General features: G+C 43.2%; 1 protein-coding gene across 1 annotated transcript in view; it reads right to left on the bottom strand.

Annotated features, from left to right (window-relative positions):
* Window positions 1–897: 897 nt before the first annotated feature.
* The window catches only part of CAPZA1 (capping actin protein of muscle Z-line subunit alpha 1), a 32,575-nt gene continuing 20,258 nt past the window's right edge, over window positions 898–13,214 (bottom strand). The window contains exons 4-10 of the mRNA XM_038748929.1: window positions 13,010–13,073; window positions 10,019–10,225; window positions 8,526–8,605; window positions 6,467–6,545; window positions 5,938–6,009; window positions 4,535–4,597; window positions 898–2,569 (exon numbers count right to left, since the gene is read on the bottom strand). Coding sequence (XP_038604857.1) covers window positions 2,429–2,569; window positions 4,535–4,597; window positions 5,938–6,009; window positions 6,467–6,545; window positions 8,526–8,605; window positions 10,019–10,225; window positions 13,010–13,073 — 706 coding nt within the window. The 3' untranslated portion in view covers window positions 898–2,428. The remainder of the gene's footprint in view (window positions 2,570–4,534; window positions 4,598–5,937; window positions 6,010–6,466; window positions 6,546–8,525; window positions 8,606–10,018; window positions 10,226–13,009; window positions 13,074–13,214) is intronic.

The raw sequence follows: 13,214 nt of genomic DNA, 5'->3' as shown, positions 1-13,214 counted from the left end.
TGATGATGACGACAAACAGGTATTTCATTGTCATTCTGCAGAAGAAACAGGCACAGAAAGGCTAGGTCACTTGATAAGAGGCAGTCTGGATTAAATCCTGGGCTCTGAATCTCAAGCCTAAGTGTATTCCACTAGACCATGGCGCAAAATGTATACATGCAGTGGAAGCAGTAGGAAAAATAGATACAACTGGTAATAGCAAGTGTAGGGAAAAATAAATGTATAGATTATATGAACCCATAAACGCTCTGGGTGGCTATTGAAATGACAAGCCCAAGGACGGTGGAAACTGGTCGAGGAATGACTCCTGGAGGAAGTGGTTATTAAGGAATTGTTTGGCAGATTTGGAGGGGGAGCTTCAGGTAGAGGAAAGAGCATGAGTAATGGATCAGATATGGGAAAGTCCATAAAGGATATTTTAGACCAAATTAACTGGTCAAACAAAGCATCAGGACTAGGGACAGTCACTTAAAGGAATTTGGTGGGGAAATCACCAGTTCTCCTGGTGAAAATGGGTAGTCTGTCTTTACACCCAGCTACTTAGCTAGGGGATTAGAGGGACCTCACTTTCACTGTCCTGTCACTTTCATCTGTGGAAAGGTTTCGAGAGGTGGTCTTGCTTAAGAGTGCTATACTCTGAAGTATTAGTAGAATCAGTAATCAATCAATCATATTTATTGAGCGCTTACTGTGTGCAGAGCACTGTACTAAGTGCTTGGGAAGTACAAGTTGGCAACAGTAATTTAAGTTTAGGATTGGTGAGCACTAAGTAAAGCAGAAATAGAGGGAACCAACTACTGAAATAGAGCACCCTTCTGGAATTAACCCCAAGGGTAGGCAATTTCATCTACTACCAGGGAAAGACCGGCAAGATCTGAAAGGAGAGACGCAGGCAACTTTAGAATAAAACTGGTGTATTTCTACTGCACTAGTTGTTACAGAGGACTGGGGGTATGGATGGATATTCTGAATGGCAAATAATACAAATATATTTTATTCTGAAAAATTTTTACATAGGTATCAGGACACGTGGAAACACTTGCTTGATCATTTTACTTAGCAAAGACAATGTTGTTTTGAAGCAAAAAAACCTCTCCTCAAAGTTTACTTTGCAATAGGAAGACAGCACTTAGTTTCTAAAAATGACCTTGGGTTAAGGCCTGGTCCCAGAAGTGTAAACAATGTAGAATGCATCGGTCGTACACAGTTCATGAAGCTGGAGCATATCCATAGTGCCTGTGTGTTCGAAGAGACAGAACACACACACTTACACACACACACTGAGAAAGGGGCGTTGCATCACAGTTCAACTTGTGTGCTCAGCCGGTGGATCGATTTTATTTGGAGAAAGTTTTATTAATCACTTAGAATCAGATGGGTCACCAGCATTCCTTTTAAGTAAATACATTAAGAAACAGGTCATAATAGAAAGACACACCTTGGAAGTTAACTTTTCTCACTTTGGTGCAAAATTTTTTTTTTTATTTAAGATTTATACATTTGTTTGTTCATACACTTGCGGTACAAACTCTAGTAACCTGCCATAAAGCGTTAAAGCACAACATATCTATTATTCCTTAGACATTTGCATTTTTAAAGTTTTTATATTTACTCTCCATCCAACCAATCTCAGCAGCGCTTGAATATAAAAAAATACATAAATGGATAACTATCTTGTAAAAATGCAGATGCCTACAACAACCATATTACTGGGGATTGGGAAAGATGGGGTGGGGAAGCAAAGAAATTCACTTAGAGGGAATGTGGTTTAAGTCTTTGGATTTAAAAAATGAAATTCCCCAGATAAAGATGGACATTGTGGAATTTCTGGGAAAAAACTTTTCTCTGCCAAAGTCCCTTTGTAAACCCCATTCCAAATATTTTAAAATCTACATCTATAGAATGCCATTAGGTGGAGATTAGCAGAAGGGGAAGAATGCATCATCTCTTGCACTTAGATATATTTTGCAGCATAGCGCCTTTAGCTCTTGGATGATAGGTAAAAATCACTGGAGTACCAGAAGTGCTATCACGGTAGGGCCAGGAGAGTAATCAAACGTTACCTGCCTATATTTATGAGGGCTTTCAATGGCTAGCGGGTCCTTAATGGCCAGTATAGTTACAATGACTCCAGGACAGGTCTCTCCTTTCATTGTTAATTGTGGCTGAATTAAAAAAAAAAAATCTACAGTAAATACAGTCACAGCAGGGAGTTTTAGACAGTGAACACAAAACACCAAGACTATGAATGCTATGGTTCAACAGTATTCCATGAGGCTACAAAACCTTTTAACTTTGAAAGCCCTAGCAAAATATCGTGCTTATTATAAACCACGTACTCATTATAGGACCACACTTAAAATTTTTTTTTGTTGGGGTTTTTTTTTTTTTTTTGCACACTAACAACTGATCAATCTCACATTCGCCCTCAAGCATTTTGCATTTCTTTGCCAATCTTGTAGCTGAGTATCTTGTTCCAGTCGATCTTGGTGCGGGTGACCGGAAGCTGCCGGCGCAAGGCCTTGAATGTGGTGTCTGACATTGTCTGATAGTTTTCACTAATTGCGGTCTGTAAGAGAGAATTGATTGGTGGATGAGTTGCTTGAACTGAAAGTAAAGGAGGATCAAATTGATGTCGGGAAGCGATTCGGTCATTACAGAGCAGACGCCTAGCCCCTTTCAAATGACAAACCTTTTGATTTCTAGTGCGTGCCATCCGTCTTGAACCCTCATCGCTGAAGCGGGGCCAGCGAACTCCTACTGCAGAGGGGCCTCAAAATTCAAGTACACATTAAAAATGGTGTCTGCAGCATCTTAACGTTAAAAAGGTTCACGAACAATAGATAATGCATATCACTCAGCAGACATTCAAACAGGAACAGGAGTGAGATATACACCTGGTTTCAGTTGCCTATATTTGTGTAAGAAGGCCCACAAAATATGAACTAAGGGTATCAATCGACAAGGATCTGGTAAAGTAGAAAAGAGCTATACGTCTAGGAATTTTTCCTGCTGGAGGGGGTGGGAAGAGCTAGAGTCTGGAGAAACCGTCTTTGGAAGTCAGCAAACTAGCAGACAACCAGGAAGGATGTGGAGACTAGAGCTGCATTCCCCAAAAGATCAAGGCCAGTAACCAAGTGTTAGAGTGAGGAAAACCAGGGTAAGACTGAGGTTTGAATAGGCAGAGCTTCAAGTCTTTGCACATAGTAAGCGCTTAACAAATGCCATCATCATTATTCAAGCTAAATTTGGTTTGTCTTCTCACTTCTAGGAGCTTCATTCTTTTTCTTTAACCTTTTTTAAAAACATACTTACAATGGCAAATGACCTGGAATCTTACTTTTGTTGTCCACTAGCGGACTTGACACGACTGACTCCATTTTGTGCATACCGACAGTAACCCTCCATTTTGTGCAGGCCCAGATAACAACTCCTTTTTGTATTTTATGCAAGGCTCAACAACAGAGTGTCTTCAGACCAGTAACAAGTAACACCTGTCTATGCAAGGTCGCGGAGTAGATAACAAGTAACTCCAGTCTGTCCAAGGCCGTGAGAACAGAGACTAATGAGAATTTACAGCCATCCTGTTGGTCCTAATTGGTTCCCTGAAGTTCCCATTGCTCGCTCCCGGGTTGCTGCAACTCAATAAAAGAAACAGGGGGAATGGGATTGGAGCTGCTTTGTCACTCGTACCTCTCTCGGGAGGCGAACGGGCTGGTAGCCACCTTCCTCCTCTATCTGTACTCATGTCTCCGAGTCATTTTTCCTATCTGCGTCACCACCTTGGGTTCTCGAACCCTGCCGCCGATTTGCACCGGTGGTTCGGGGCGTTGCAGTCACTCGTACCCCATCGGGGTGAATGGGCTGCTTGCCACTTCCCTACTGCTCTGATCTATGATTCGTTCTCTCGGAGTCACTCGTCTCTTCATCGACTAAATGAACCCATGTGTTAACCCTTTTTGCCGATAACACTTTTAAGGCAGGAGTAGCCACTTCGCTGGAAGGCTCCTTACTCATTTAGCAAGCCCGTGGGGGGCCAGATAGAAACTCATCCTGGCCATCACAGAGTGTGGAGGGGAAAGGAGTTTAAAAGTAGATATTAGGCTTGTAACAGCAACTACATAGCTACACAGACAAACTCACAGTCCCGACACACAGCTCTGGAGAGGCTCCAAGTCAGTGAGAAGCTTCCGACACATGAACTAGCAAATAGACGTCTTAGGTCCCGCCAACAGGTTGCGGTAAATCAACTGGCAAGACAGTACAGTGCTCTGCACATAGTAAGCGCTCAATAAATACGATTGATTGATTGATTGATTGATTCAGCCCCCTCGGCTAGGTTTTGCCCTTCTCTGCTGTAAGGCATCCTAAAGTATGGTGAAGCCATGACTTCTGATTTTCTAACATCAAATTTTAGCAGAATGACTTTTAGTTTACATTACTGCTAAATATATTTTTTTCCCTTTAAAAGCTGTCAAAAAATATGCCACACAGATCAGGTGGGTTCGGATTAGTTACTGAGAAAATCTCTTACCTGGTACTCATTTTCTGCCTGCTCTATGATTTTAATGAATTCCTTGGCAGTTTGGACATCACTCTGGAGGGGGAAAAAATGACAGGAGTAGATTTAGTTCCTATGCAAGTAAAGAATACAAAAATAACCTTTTCATTTTAAGAACTCATTTGGTAAGTACCCCTGGTGCCAGATGCTGTGAAAATGAAATAACACCAGAGGATCACTGAATGGAATTGGATGAAATATGCTAACTCACGATTATGGTGGCTACTACGGGAGGCAGCATGGCCTAGTGGGAAGAGCACAGGCCTGGGAATCAGAGGACCTAGGTTCTAATCCCAGCTCTGCCATTTACCTGCTGTATGACCTTGAGGAAGTCATTTTACTTCTCTGTGCTTCAGTTCCCTCATTTTCAAAATGGGGAGTGAGTACCTGAGCCCCACATGGGACCTGATTATCTTGTACCTATCCCAGGACTTAGTACAGTGCTTGGCATACAGTAAATGCTTAACTAATACCACTATTATTATTGTTACCATTCATTAAGTGCTTACAATGTGGATAGTGCTGTCAATAAGCACTGTGGTAATTTCATGAGACAGGTCTTGGCCCACAAGAGGATCACACTTTAAGTAAGGGAGGACAAACCTACAACTATAACAATTCAAGCCCCTCAACAACGAAAATTAGTTTTAATTAAAAAAAACCCATGTTCAAACTTCTTGAAGGGGACAGTCGTAGTGGATAGAGCATAGGCCTGGGTATCAGAAGGTCATAGGTTTTAATACCGGCTCCACCACTTGTCTGCTGTGTGACCTTGGGCAAGTCACTTCACTATGCCTCCATTATCTCATCTATAAAATAGGGATTAAGACTGTGAGCTCCATATGGGACAGGGACTGTGTCCAACCTAATGATCTTGTACCTAACGCAGTGCTTAGAAAAGTGCCTGGCACATAGTAAGCACTTAAATACCATCATTACTATTATTGTTACCTCACTGCTCCAGGCGAAATCCTTAGTCTTGTCAAGGTACTAATGGTAGTGAAGGTGGCCTCTGCCCTCCCTCCTTTTGTGCAATATGTATGGCCTCAAACCCTCAGTGTAAGGTTCAGAGATGAGGTCAGTAAGGACAAGAGATCACTGAGCTTCCCAAGAGTATCCCCATCAGCCTAGAGAAGGAGAGGTAGGAAGCCAGCTCCTTCCCAAAGTCACTCCCACAGCTGCAGATGAGTCCAGTCAAATGACCCTCTACCTTAGGAACGCAGACTTCCACTGTTCTCACTGGCTTGTTGGAGCTAAAAGGCCAAAGGTAAAGCCCTCAAAGAGGAAGGGGGTGCGTGAAATTCTGCCAGAGGGATCAGTATTCAAATTTACAAATTCTTTACAGGTGAATGGCTCTTAGCCTGCTGAACACTTACCGAAACCGTTATTGTATCTTGTATGTCTTTGTGACTGACCAACTGAACGTTGCCATCTTCATAGTAATGAACCTGTGTGACAAAGTGGGTAAATGTGAAGCAGTCCAAATAGGAATCTATTGCCTAAGACAAGCCCATGACCTACAGTCTCCTGAACATTACCAACTCTGAGTAGGATAACTGTGATAAACTTCAAAGATAAATACAGTTGAATGCTAATAAAGGTGGTAGTAGATCACACATCCGCAGGTTAGCTCCACAATTCCAATTTCACATCAAAGGGACTAGCAGAAATACTCAGCCACTGTCTGAGGGAGAAGCAATCTTCCCTTGGCTGCGAGCAAGCTTAGTGTCAAGTTTTAAAGACGGTATTTCCAAAGGACTTTCACCCTTAAAGGTTAGGGAAATGGAACCAAATCCTCTTTAAGGAATCAGACATAATCTGTGTTCAGAATCAGAATGGAGGGGCTAGGCTCTGGGCCTCAATTCTAAGAGCTGGCACAGGCTGAGTTGCCAGGCAAGGCCATACCTGAATCTTGAGCACTCCAACCACCTGAGCTGTAGGCTGTGTGATGGTAAACTTCCACTCTGACCTCCAACGGCCATTCCTATACAATTACAAAATGGTAAACAAATAGCAAAAATAAATGTGCTGCTGCTGTGGAGGAAAACAGAGGTGTCGCTTGCATAAAATTTGCCTGCCCGCTCTCAAGATTTGATGTGTCAACCCTGGCACATGTCCTCTCCCAGTAGCCTGACTTCACCCTTCCTTTCTGTCTCTTGAAGAAGAGGCTGGGCACTGTTTGATGGGAAACAGGCAGTATTCCCCACAAAAGGAAAAATTTTCTGTGAAGAACAAGGAAGCCCCAACGTCCAGAGAAAGAGATAGGGATTTCCTGAAACAGGAAATCAGTTACTGATTAGGGAGACTAATAGAATACAATGAAGGAACCCAGTTAGGTAGTAAATAAATACTTTAATCTGAGTTTGATTTCAATACAATGGATGCTCTTTATATATGGGCTTCCCAGAAGGAGAGATGTTGTCTATTCTTGTGACCCAAATGGTTCCACCCCCCCAACCAGAGAGCTGGATAAGCAGGATGTTAATTATTAACCCAAAACGCACCTGAATAAGTAAAAGAGAAACCAGAGAGGAGATTCAGGAAGAAGAGGCATTGAAAATAATAATAATTAAGGTATTTGTTAAGCACTTACTGTGTCAAGCTTTTCTAAGTGTTGGGGTAGCTACAAGCTAATTAGGTTGGACACAGTTCCTGTCCCACATGGGGCTCACGGTCTTAATGCTCATTTTACAGATGAGGTAACTGAGGCACAGATAAGTTAAGTGACTTGCCCTGAAGTCACACAAGCAAGTAAATGGTGGAGCTGGGCAGGAAGGGGACCACTGTTATCTTTTAAAGGGAGAAGGCACCTCAGATTTTCAGGGGAGATTCTGGGCCTAAGGACCCACCACATAGCCAGAAGTGGAGTTCATCAAGCAGCATGGCCTAGTGGAAAGAGTACTGGGAGTCACAGTACCTGAGTTCTAAACCTGGATCCGCCACTTGTCTGCTGTGGGACTTAGGGTAAGTCATTTGATTCTCTGTGCCTCAGTTATCTCTTCTGTAAAATGGGGATTAAATCTTCCTTCCTCCCTCCAATTTAGACTGTGAGCTCCACACGCCACAGGGATTGGGTCCAATCAGATTACCTGGTATGTACCCCACAGCTTACTCAGTACAGTTCCTGGCACAGAGTGTGTGCTTAACAAGTACCATTAAAAGCAAAAACAAGTAAAATCCGAAGCAAAAACAATGACAACAACAACAACAGAAAAAAAATAGTGGTAGGCTGAAGGGAGCAGTTCAGGCAGGCAGACCTCAGGTTGGGAATTCCTGGGGAATGCATAAGGGGAAGTAAGGAACACTCAAGTGAAAGGAAGAGTTAAAAGCGGTTTTAAGACTTGTCTTAAGATCTAGGAATAAGAGATTTGTTCTGGACTTTTGGGGAGTCATCTGGGTATGCTTGAGCTCTCCAGCCATAGGGCCCCTCTGGGTTTCTCCTCCAAAATGCCCCAGTCTCTTCATGACTTAACATTTCTCTAAGTTTGCCCAAGAAATATTGTCTTGGTGGTTACATGCTTTGTTAACTAAAAGGATAGGGACATGCCCCTTCCATCATTTAACTACTGCTTCGATCCCAGATTTAATGCCCCTTTCCACTACATATTTCCCTCACTCTGTACTCCCCGTACCAGTTAGGGAAATGAAAATGGGGTCTCGAATCTGGAAGCTTTAAATGATTATGTTTTATTCTTCTCCTGAATGAATCCTCATAGCGATTCATTCATAAATACAATCAATAAATACGATTGATGATGATGATGATGATAGCGACAGATTCCCTCCAAGGAGGCCAGCCATTGGCCAATACTCATTTTTACTCATGTCCAGCTAACAGAGTACTGAAGGAAGCACACCTTCTCTGAATCACTGTTCTAGTCCCAAAAAAGCCCAGAGCAATACAAGTCAGGCTCCGATGACAGAGGAGGAGGCAATTGAAGAAAGAAGCACACAACTTCCTTACCAGAAATTTTTAGGCTGAAATTGATGGCTCTCAATACAGGCGATAATAGTCTGCTGCCCGTCTATAGTTTTAGCATAAACCTACTTATGAAGAAAAACAAAGTTAGAATGAGAGGCAAAGCAAAATGGGGAATACCACTTGACTGCCGGCCATAACACACGTGCTCCAAAATTTGAAAACACAAAGTGGAGGTGACGAATATCTTGGAACCAGACCTCCCTTTTCTTGGGTACCTTTGCATTAGGGTACTAGCTGTGGTGCTGCTTTGGCAGGTGTGCAAGACACCCATTCTAGAAGTCCATGGCAAGAATTATGTTAATACATCCTCGCCCTCTTAAGTCAGACCTCGCCAAGCCAAACTGAGTTAGGGCCACAGGCCTGGGACCAGTCAAACCCCTAGATTTATGCTCTGAGGAAGGCTTTATTCCTTAGGTACACCAAAAAAGGTTCATGTTCTGAAAGGAGATTGGACCAAGATTCACCTGGCAATACAGAAATGTGACTTATATTGCTCTGACCTGCTGCCTTACTGGTTTTCTCCATCACCTTTAACTGGTATCTAATTTGGGCTGGAGGGTAAGTTTCAGCCCCAGGCCTTGCTGGGAGAGCCCGTGACTTTTTGTGGAGAGCTGTTACAGGGAGGTATACTATAGATTTCTGCCCTGACACCATCCTCAAATGTACCAGCGGAGCAGTTTCTCTTGACAAAGGGAGTGTTTCTGAACCCTAGCACAAATCACACCCTGTCTTAAATCAGAATGCTAGTAGGCATAGCTTACTCCCATTATATACTTGTACATTAACCCAAGATTTCTCCTCTTTATAGAATACTTTCATCTTTAGGAGGGAAAATGCTGTGGGGACGGATTCCACGAGATTTTTGAAGAGAAGTTTAACTTTACTTTTTCTTCTTCCTACCCTATATCCCTTCTGGAGAAATCTGGCCAGAATAAATGAGCAATTTACAGGAAAAAACAGTACATATTATGAATGCTAAAAATATTCAGACGCTAACTGCCATTCTACATTATCAGCTGAATAGCTGACAGCCTCTCAATTCTAGGAAGCAGCCAATCAATCAATTTTCATGGAGAAGCACAAACAAAAATCAAGGATCTCTGTTCTCCAACAAATGTTGTCTTTACTACCGGTTCCATGTTAAAGTTAAACCACTTTTTGTGTATGCGAGTGAGGGATGGTGGGTGGGGGCAGATGTGTCATTTATAGCCAAGTGAGATACCAATAATGGAGCAGAAGAAGGATTTTTAATTGCCATTAATTTGTATCCAAAGTTCCAGTAAAGGGGTGATGCTGTCCTCTAGTCAAGGTATTTCTCTCAAAAACACCCCAATTTACAGGCCACGACCAAGAACTGCAATGAACTGAGAGAAGACTCCAAACAGACCTCTAAAGGCTAAAGCCCGTTAAAGAAGGGTGACTGTGGGAGTAGGGAGGGATTTTATTCAGAGCAATGAAGTGAGCAGACACTTAACAGTACAGAAGCCGTTGGAATAATGATCTTTCACGTAGGCCCTTAGTGCACTATCACAGGATTCTCGCCAGGATTTCAGACTTCCATCTACGTCATCTGGCTGAGGGTCGCTTGCTTCTTTCCGTAAGTGATCGAACTTAAAAGAAACTTTGTTCCTTGGGTCTAGAAATCTGCCACTACCCAGGTCTCCATGTTCAGTAATTAATACCTTAAAAATAAGAAAGAGTACATATGAGCAACTCTTTAAGTAAGAAGGTGTGATTTTGCTCTTCTTTACACGTTACAAAAGGGGAAATTCCATGAAGGCTCATTCACAACTTAAGGCAGACTGTCTCATGCTACATTCATGAGTTCCATGTTATGTAGAAAGGAAATTGGCAGTCATCAGACTATCAATCCACCAATCAATGGTATTTATTGAACCCTTATGTGCAAAGCACCGTACTAAGTGCTTGGAATAGTACAATGCAATACAGGTGGAAGATAACAGTTCCCTTCCCACAAAGAGCTTACAGTCTAAAGGGGGAGCAGGAACTAAAATAAATTACAGATGACTAGGTAAGTGCTGTGGGACTGAAGCCTGGGTGAATATCGAGCATTTAAAGGGGAGAGATAAAGTGTTTACAGGGTATAGGTGACTTAGAAGGGTGAGTGAATAGGGAAAATGATGGCTTAATCAAGGAAGGCCTCTTGGAGCAGATGTGATTTAGGTCACGCTCTGAAGGTGGGGAGAGTGATAATCCGTGAATATGAAGGGGAAGAAAGTTTCAGGCCAGAGGGTGAACATGGGCAAAGTGTCAGTGGCGAGGTAGATGAGATCAAAGAATAGCTATACCTTGATAATATGGTAATATGTTGTTGTTAGAGGAGCAAAGTATGTAGAAAAACAGCGAGGTAAGGTAGGAGGGGGAGAACTGCTGAGGTTTAAAGGTGATGGTAAGGAGTTTCTGTTTATTGTGGAGGTCAATGGGCAACCACTGGAGGTTCCTGACGAGTGGGGAGACATGGACCGAACCTTTTTTTTTTTTTTTTTTTTTTTTTAGAAAAATGATCCGGGCAGCAAAGTGAAGTAAGGACTAGAGTGGAGAGAGACTAGAGGCAGGGAAGTCAGCAAGGACACTGATGCAATAGTCAAGATGGGTTGTAAATGCTTGAATCAGCAAGGGCGCTGTTTGGATGGAGAGGAAAGGGCCGATTCTAGAGATGTGATAGTAGAACTGACAGAATTTGGTGACACACTGAGTATGTGGGGTTTTTTTTTATGGCACTTGTTAAGCACTTATGTGCCAGGCACTGTACTAAGCCCTGGGGTAGATACAAGCTGGATAGGTGGGACATGGACTAGGTCTAACATGGTGCTCACAGTTTTAATCCCCATTTTACAGATGAGTTAACTGAGGCACAGAGAAGTTAAGTGAGGTGCCCAAGGTCACACTGCAGACAGGTGGCAGAGCTGGGCTTAGAACCCAGGTTATTTTGACTCCCAGGGCCATGCTCTATCTACTAGACCATAAGAGATGAGTCGAGGATAATATCAAGGATACTGGCTTGTGAGATGGAGGATGGGAGTGATGGGGAAAGTCAGGGGAAGGGCAGGGCTGGGTGGGAGGATGAGGAGTTCCGTTTTGGACACGTTAAGTTTGAGGTGTTAGCAGGACATCCAAACAGAGATATACTGACGGCAGGAAGGAAACGCGAAACTGTGGAGGAGGAGAGGGGATGGGGCTGGAGAGGTAGATTTGGGAATCATCCATGTAGACATGGTAGTTGAAGCCACAGGAGCGAATGACTTCGCCACGGGAGTGGGCGTCGATGGAGAATAGAAGGGGAGCCAGAACTGAGCTAGAGGGTGGGAGGCAGAAGAGGAGTTGGTGAAAGAGACTGGTCAGAGAAACAGGAGGAGAATCCGGAGAGGACAGTGACAGTGAAGTTATGATTAGACACTGTTGTCCGAGGGGGCTTGTTCACAGTGTTGAAGGTAGTTGAGAGGTTAAGGAGGATTCGGCTGGGGTAGGGGCCACTGGATTTGGCAAGGAGTCCTTGGTGACCTTACAGAAGGCTGTTTCTTAATAATAATAATGGTATTTGTTAAGCGCTTACTATGTGCAAAGCACTGTTCTAAGCGCTGGGGAGGCTACAAAGTGATCAGGTTGTCCCACGGGGGCTCGCGGTTTTAATCCCCATTTTACAGACGAGGTCACTGAGGCACAGAGAAGTTAAGTGACTTGTCCAAAGTCACACTGGTGACAGTTGGCGGAGCTGGGATTTTAACCCATGACCTCTGACTCCAAATAATAATAATAATAGTAATAATGATGGCATTTATTAAGCGCTTACTACGTGCAAAGCACTGCTCGAAGCGCTGGGGAGGTTACAAAGTGATCAGGTTGTCCCACAGGGGGGCTCACAGTTTTAATCCCCATTTTACAGATGAGGGAACTGAGGCCCAGAGAAGTGAAGTGACTTGCCCAAAGTCACCCAGCCGACAGTTGGCAGAGCCAGGATTTGAACCCATGACCTCTGACTCCAAAGCCCGGGCTCTTTCCACTGAGCCACGCTGCTTCTCTTAGGACGTGTGGGCTGGTACTTCCCAAGCGCTTAGTACAGTGCTCTGCACACAGTAAGCGCTCAATAAATACGACTGAATGAATGAATGGTAGCTGTAGAATGGAGCGTGTAAGACAGCGCTTGGCACATGGGCAGAAGCCGGATTGCAAGGGATGAAGAGAACTGGAGGAGAGTAAGTGGAGGCAGCGGGTGTAAACAACTCTCTTCAGGAATCTGGCAAGTAATGGTGGAAGGACAATGGGTGATAACTGGAGGGTGCAGTACGGTAAGAGTCATTGAAAAGTGACTCAATCTGTATATACATAAATGTTAATCAGCAAATTTCCCAACTTGTATATGTAGCCATTTGGGTTCTTCATTGCATATTTAAATATTTTTTACATTGGTATCAAGGTCTTTCCTATTTAGCAGAAAAAAGGGTTACCTGATCATCATATCCTTCTATTTTCACAGGAGTGAACTGATCCATGTTATACTGGGCAAATGCACTGTTAAAAACATAAACAAAAAAAAAAGAATGAGGAAAATTTCTTGCTCCCCAAATTCTCAGAGTCAGGGTTCTGAGAGTCTTGTGCTGCTTGTGTTGCTGATCCACTGAGCCTTACGAACTACGATCACTGAGCAAATAG

Source organism: Tachyglossus aculeatus, chromosome 7 (genome assembly GCF_015852505.1).
Source record: "Tachyglossus aculeatus isolate mTacAcu1 chromosome 7, mTacAcu1.pri, whole genome shotgun sequence".
Lineage (NCBI taxonomy): Eukaryota > Metazoa > Chordata > Mammalia > Monotremata > Tachyglossidae > Tachyglossus > Tachyglossus aculeatus.
Note: the sequence above shows the minus strand (reverse complement) of the source record. Positions and strands in the feature narration are given on the sequence as shown.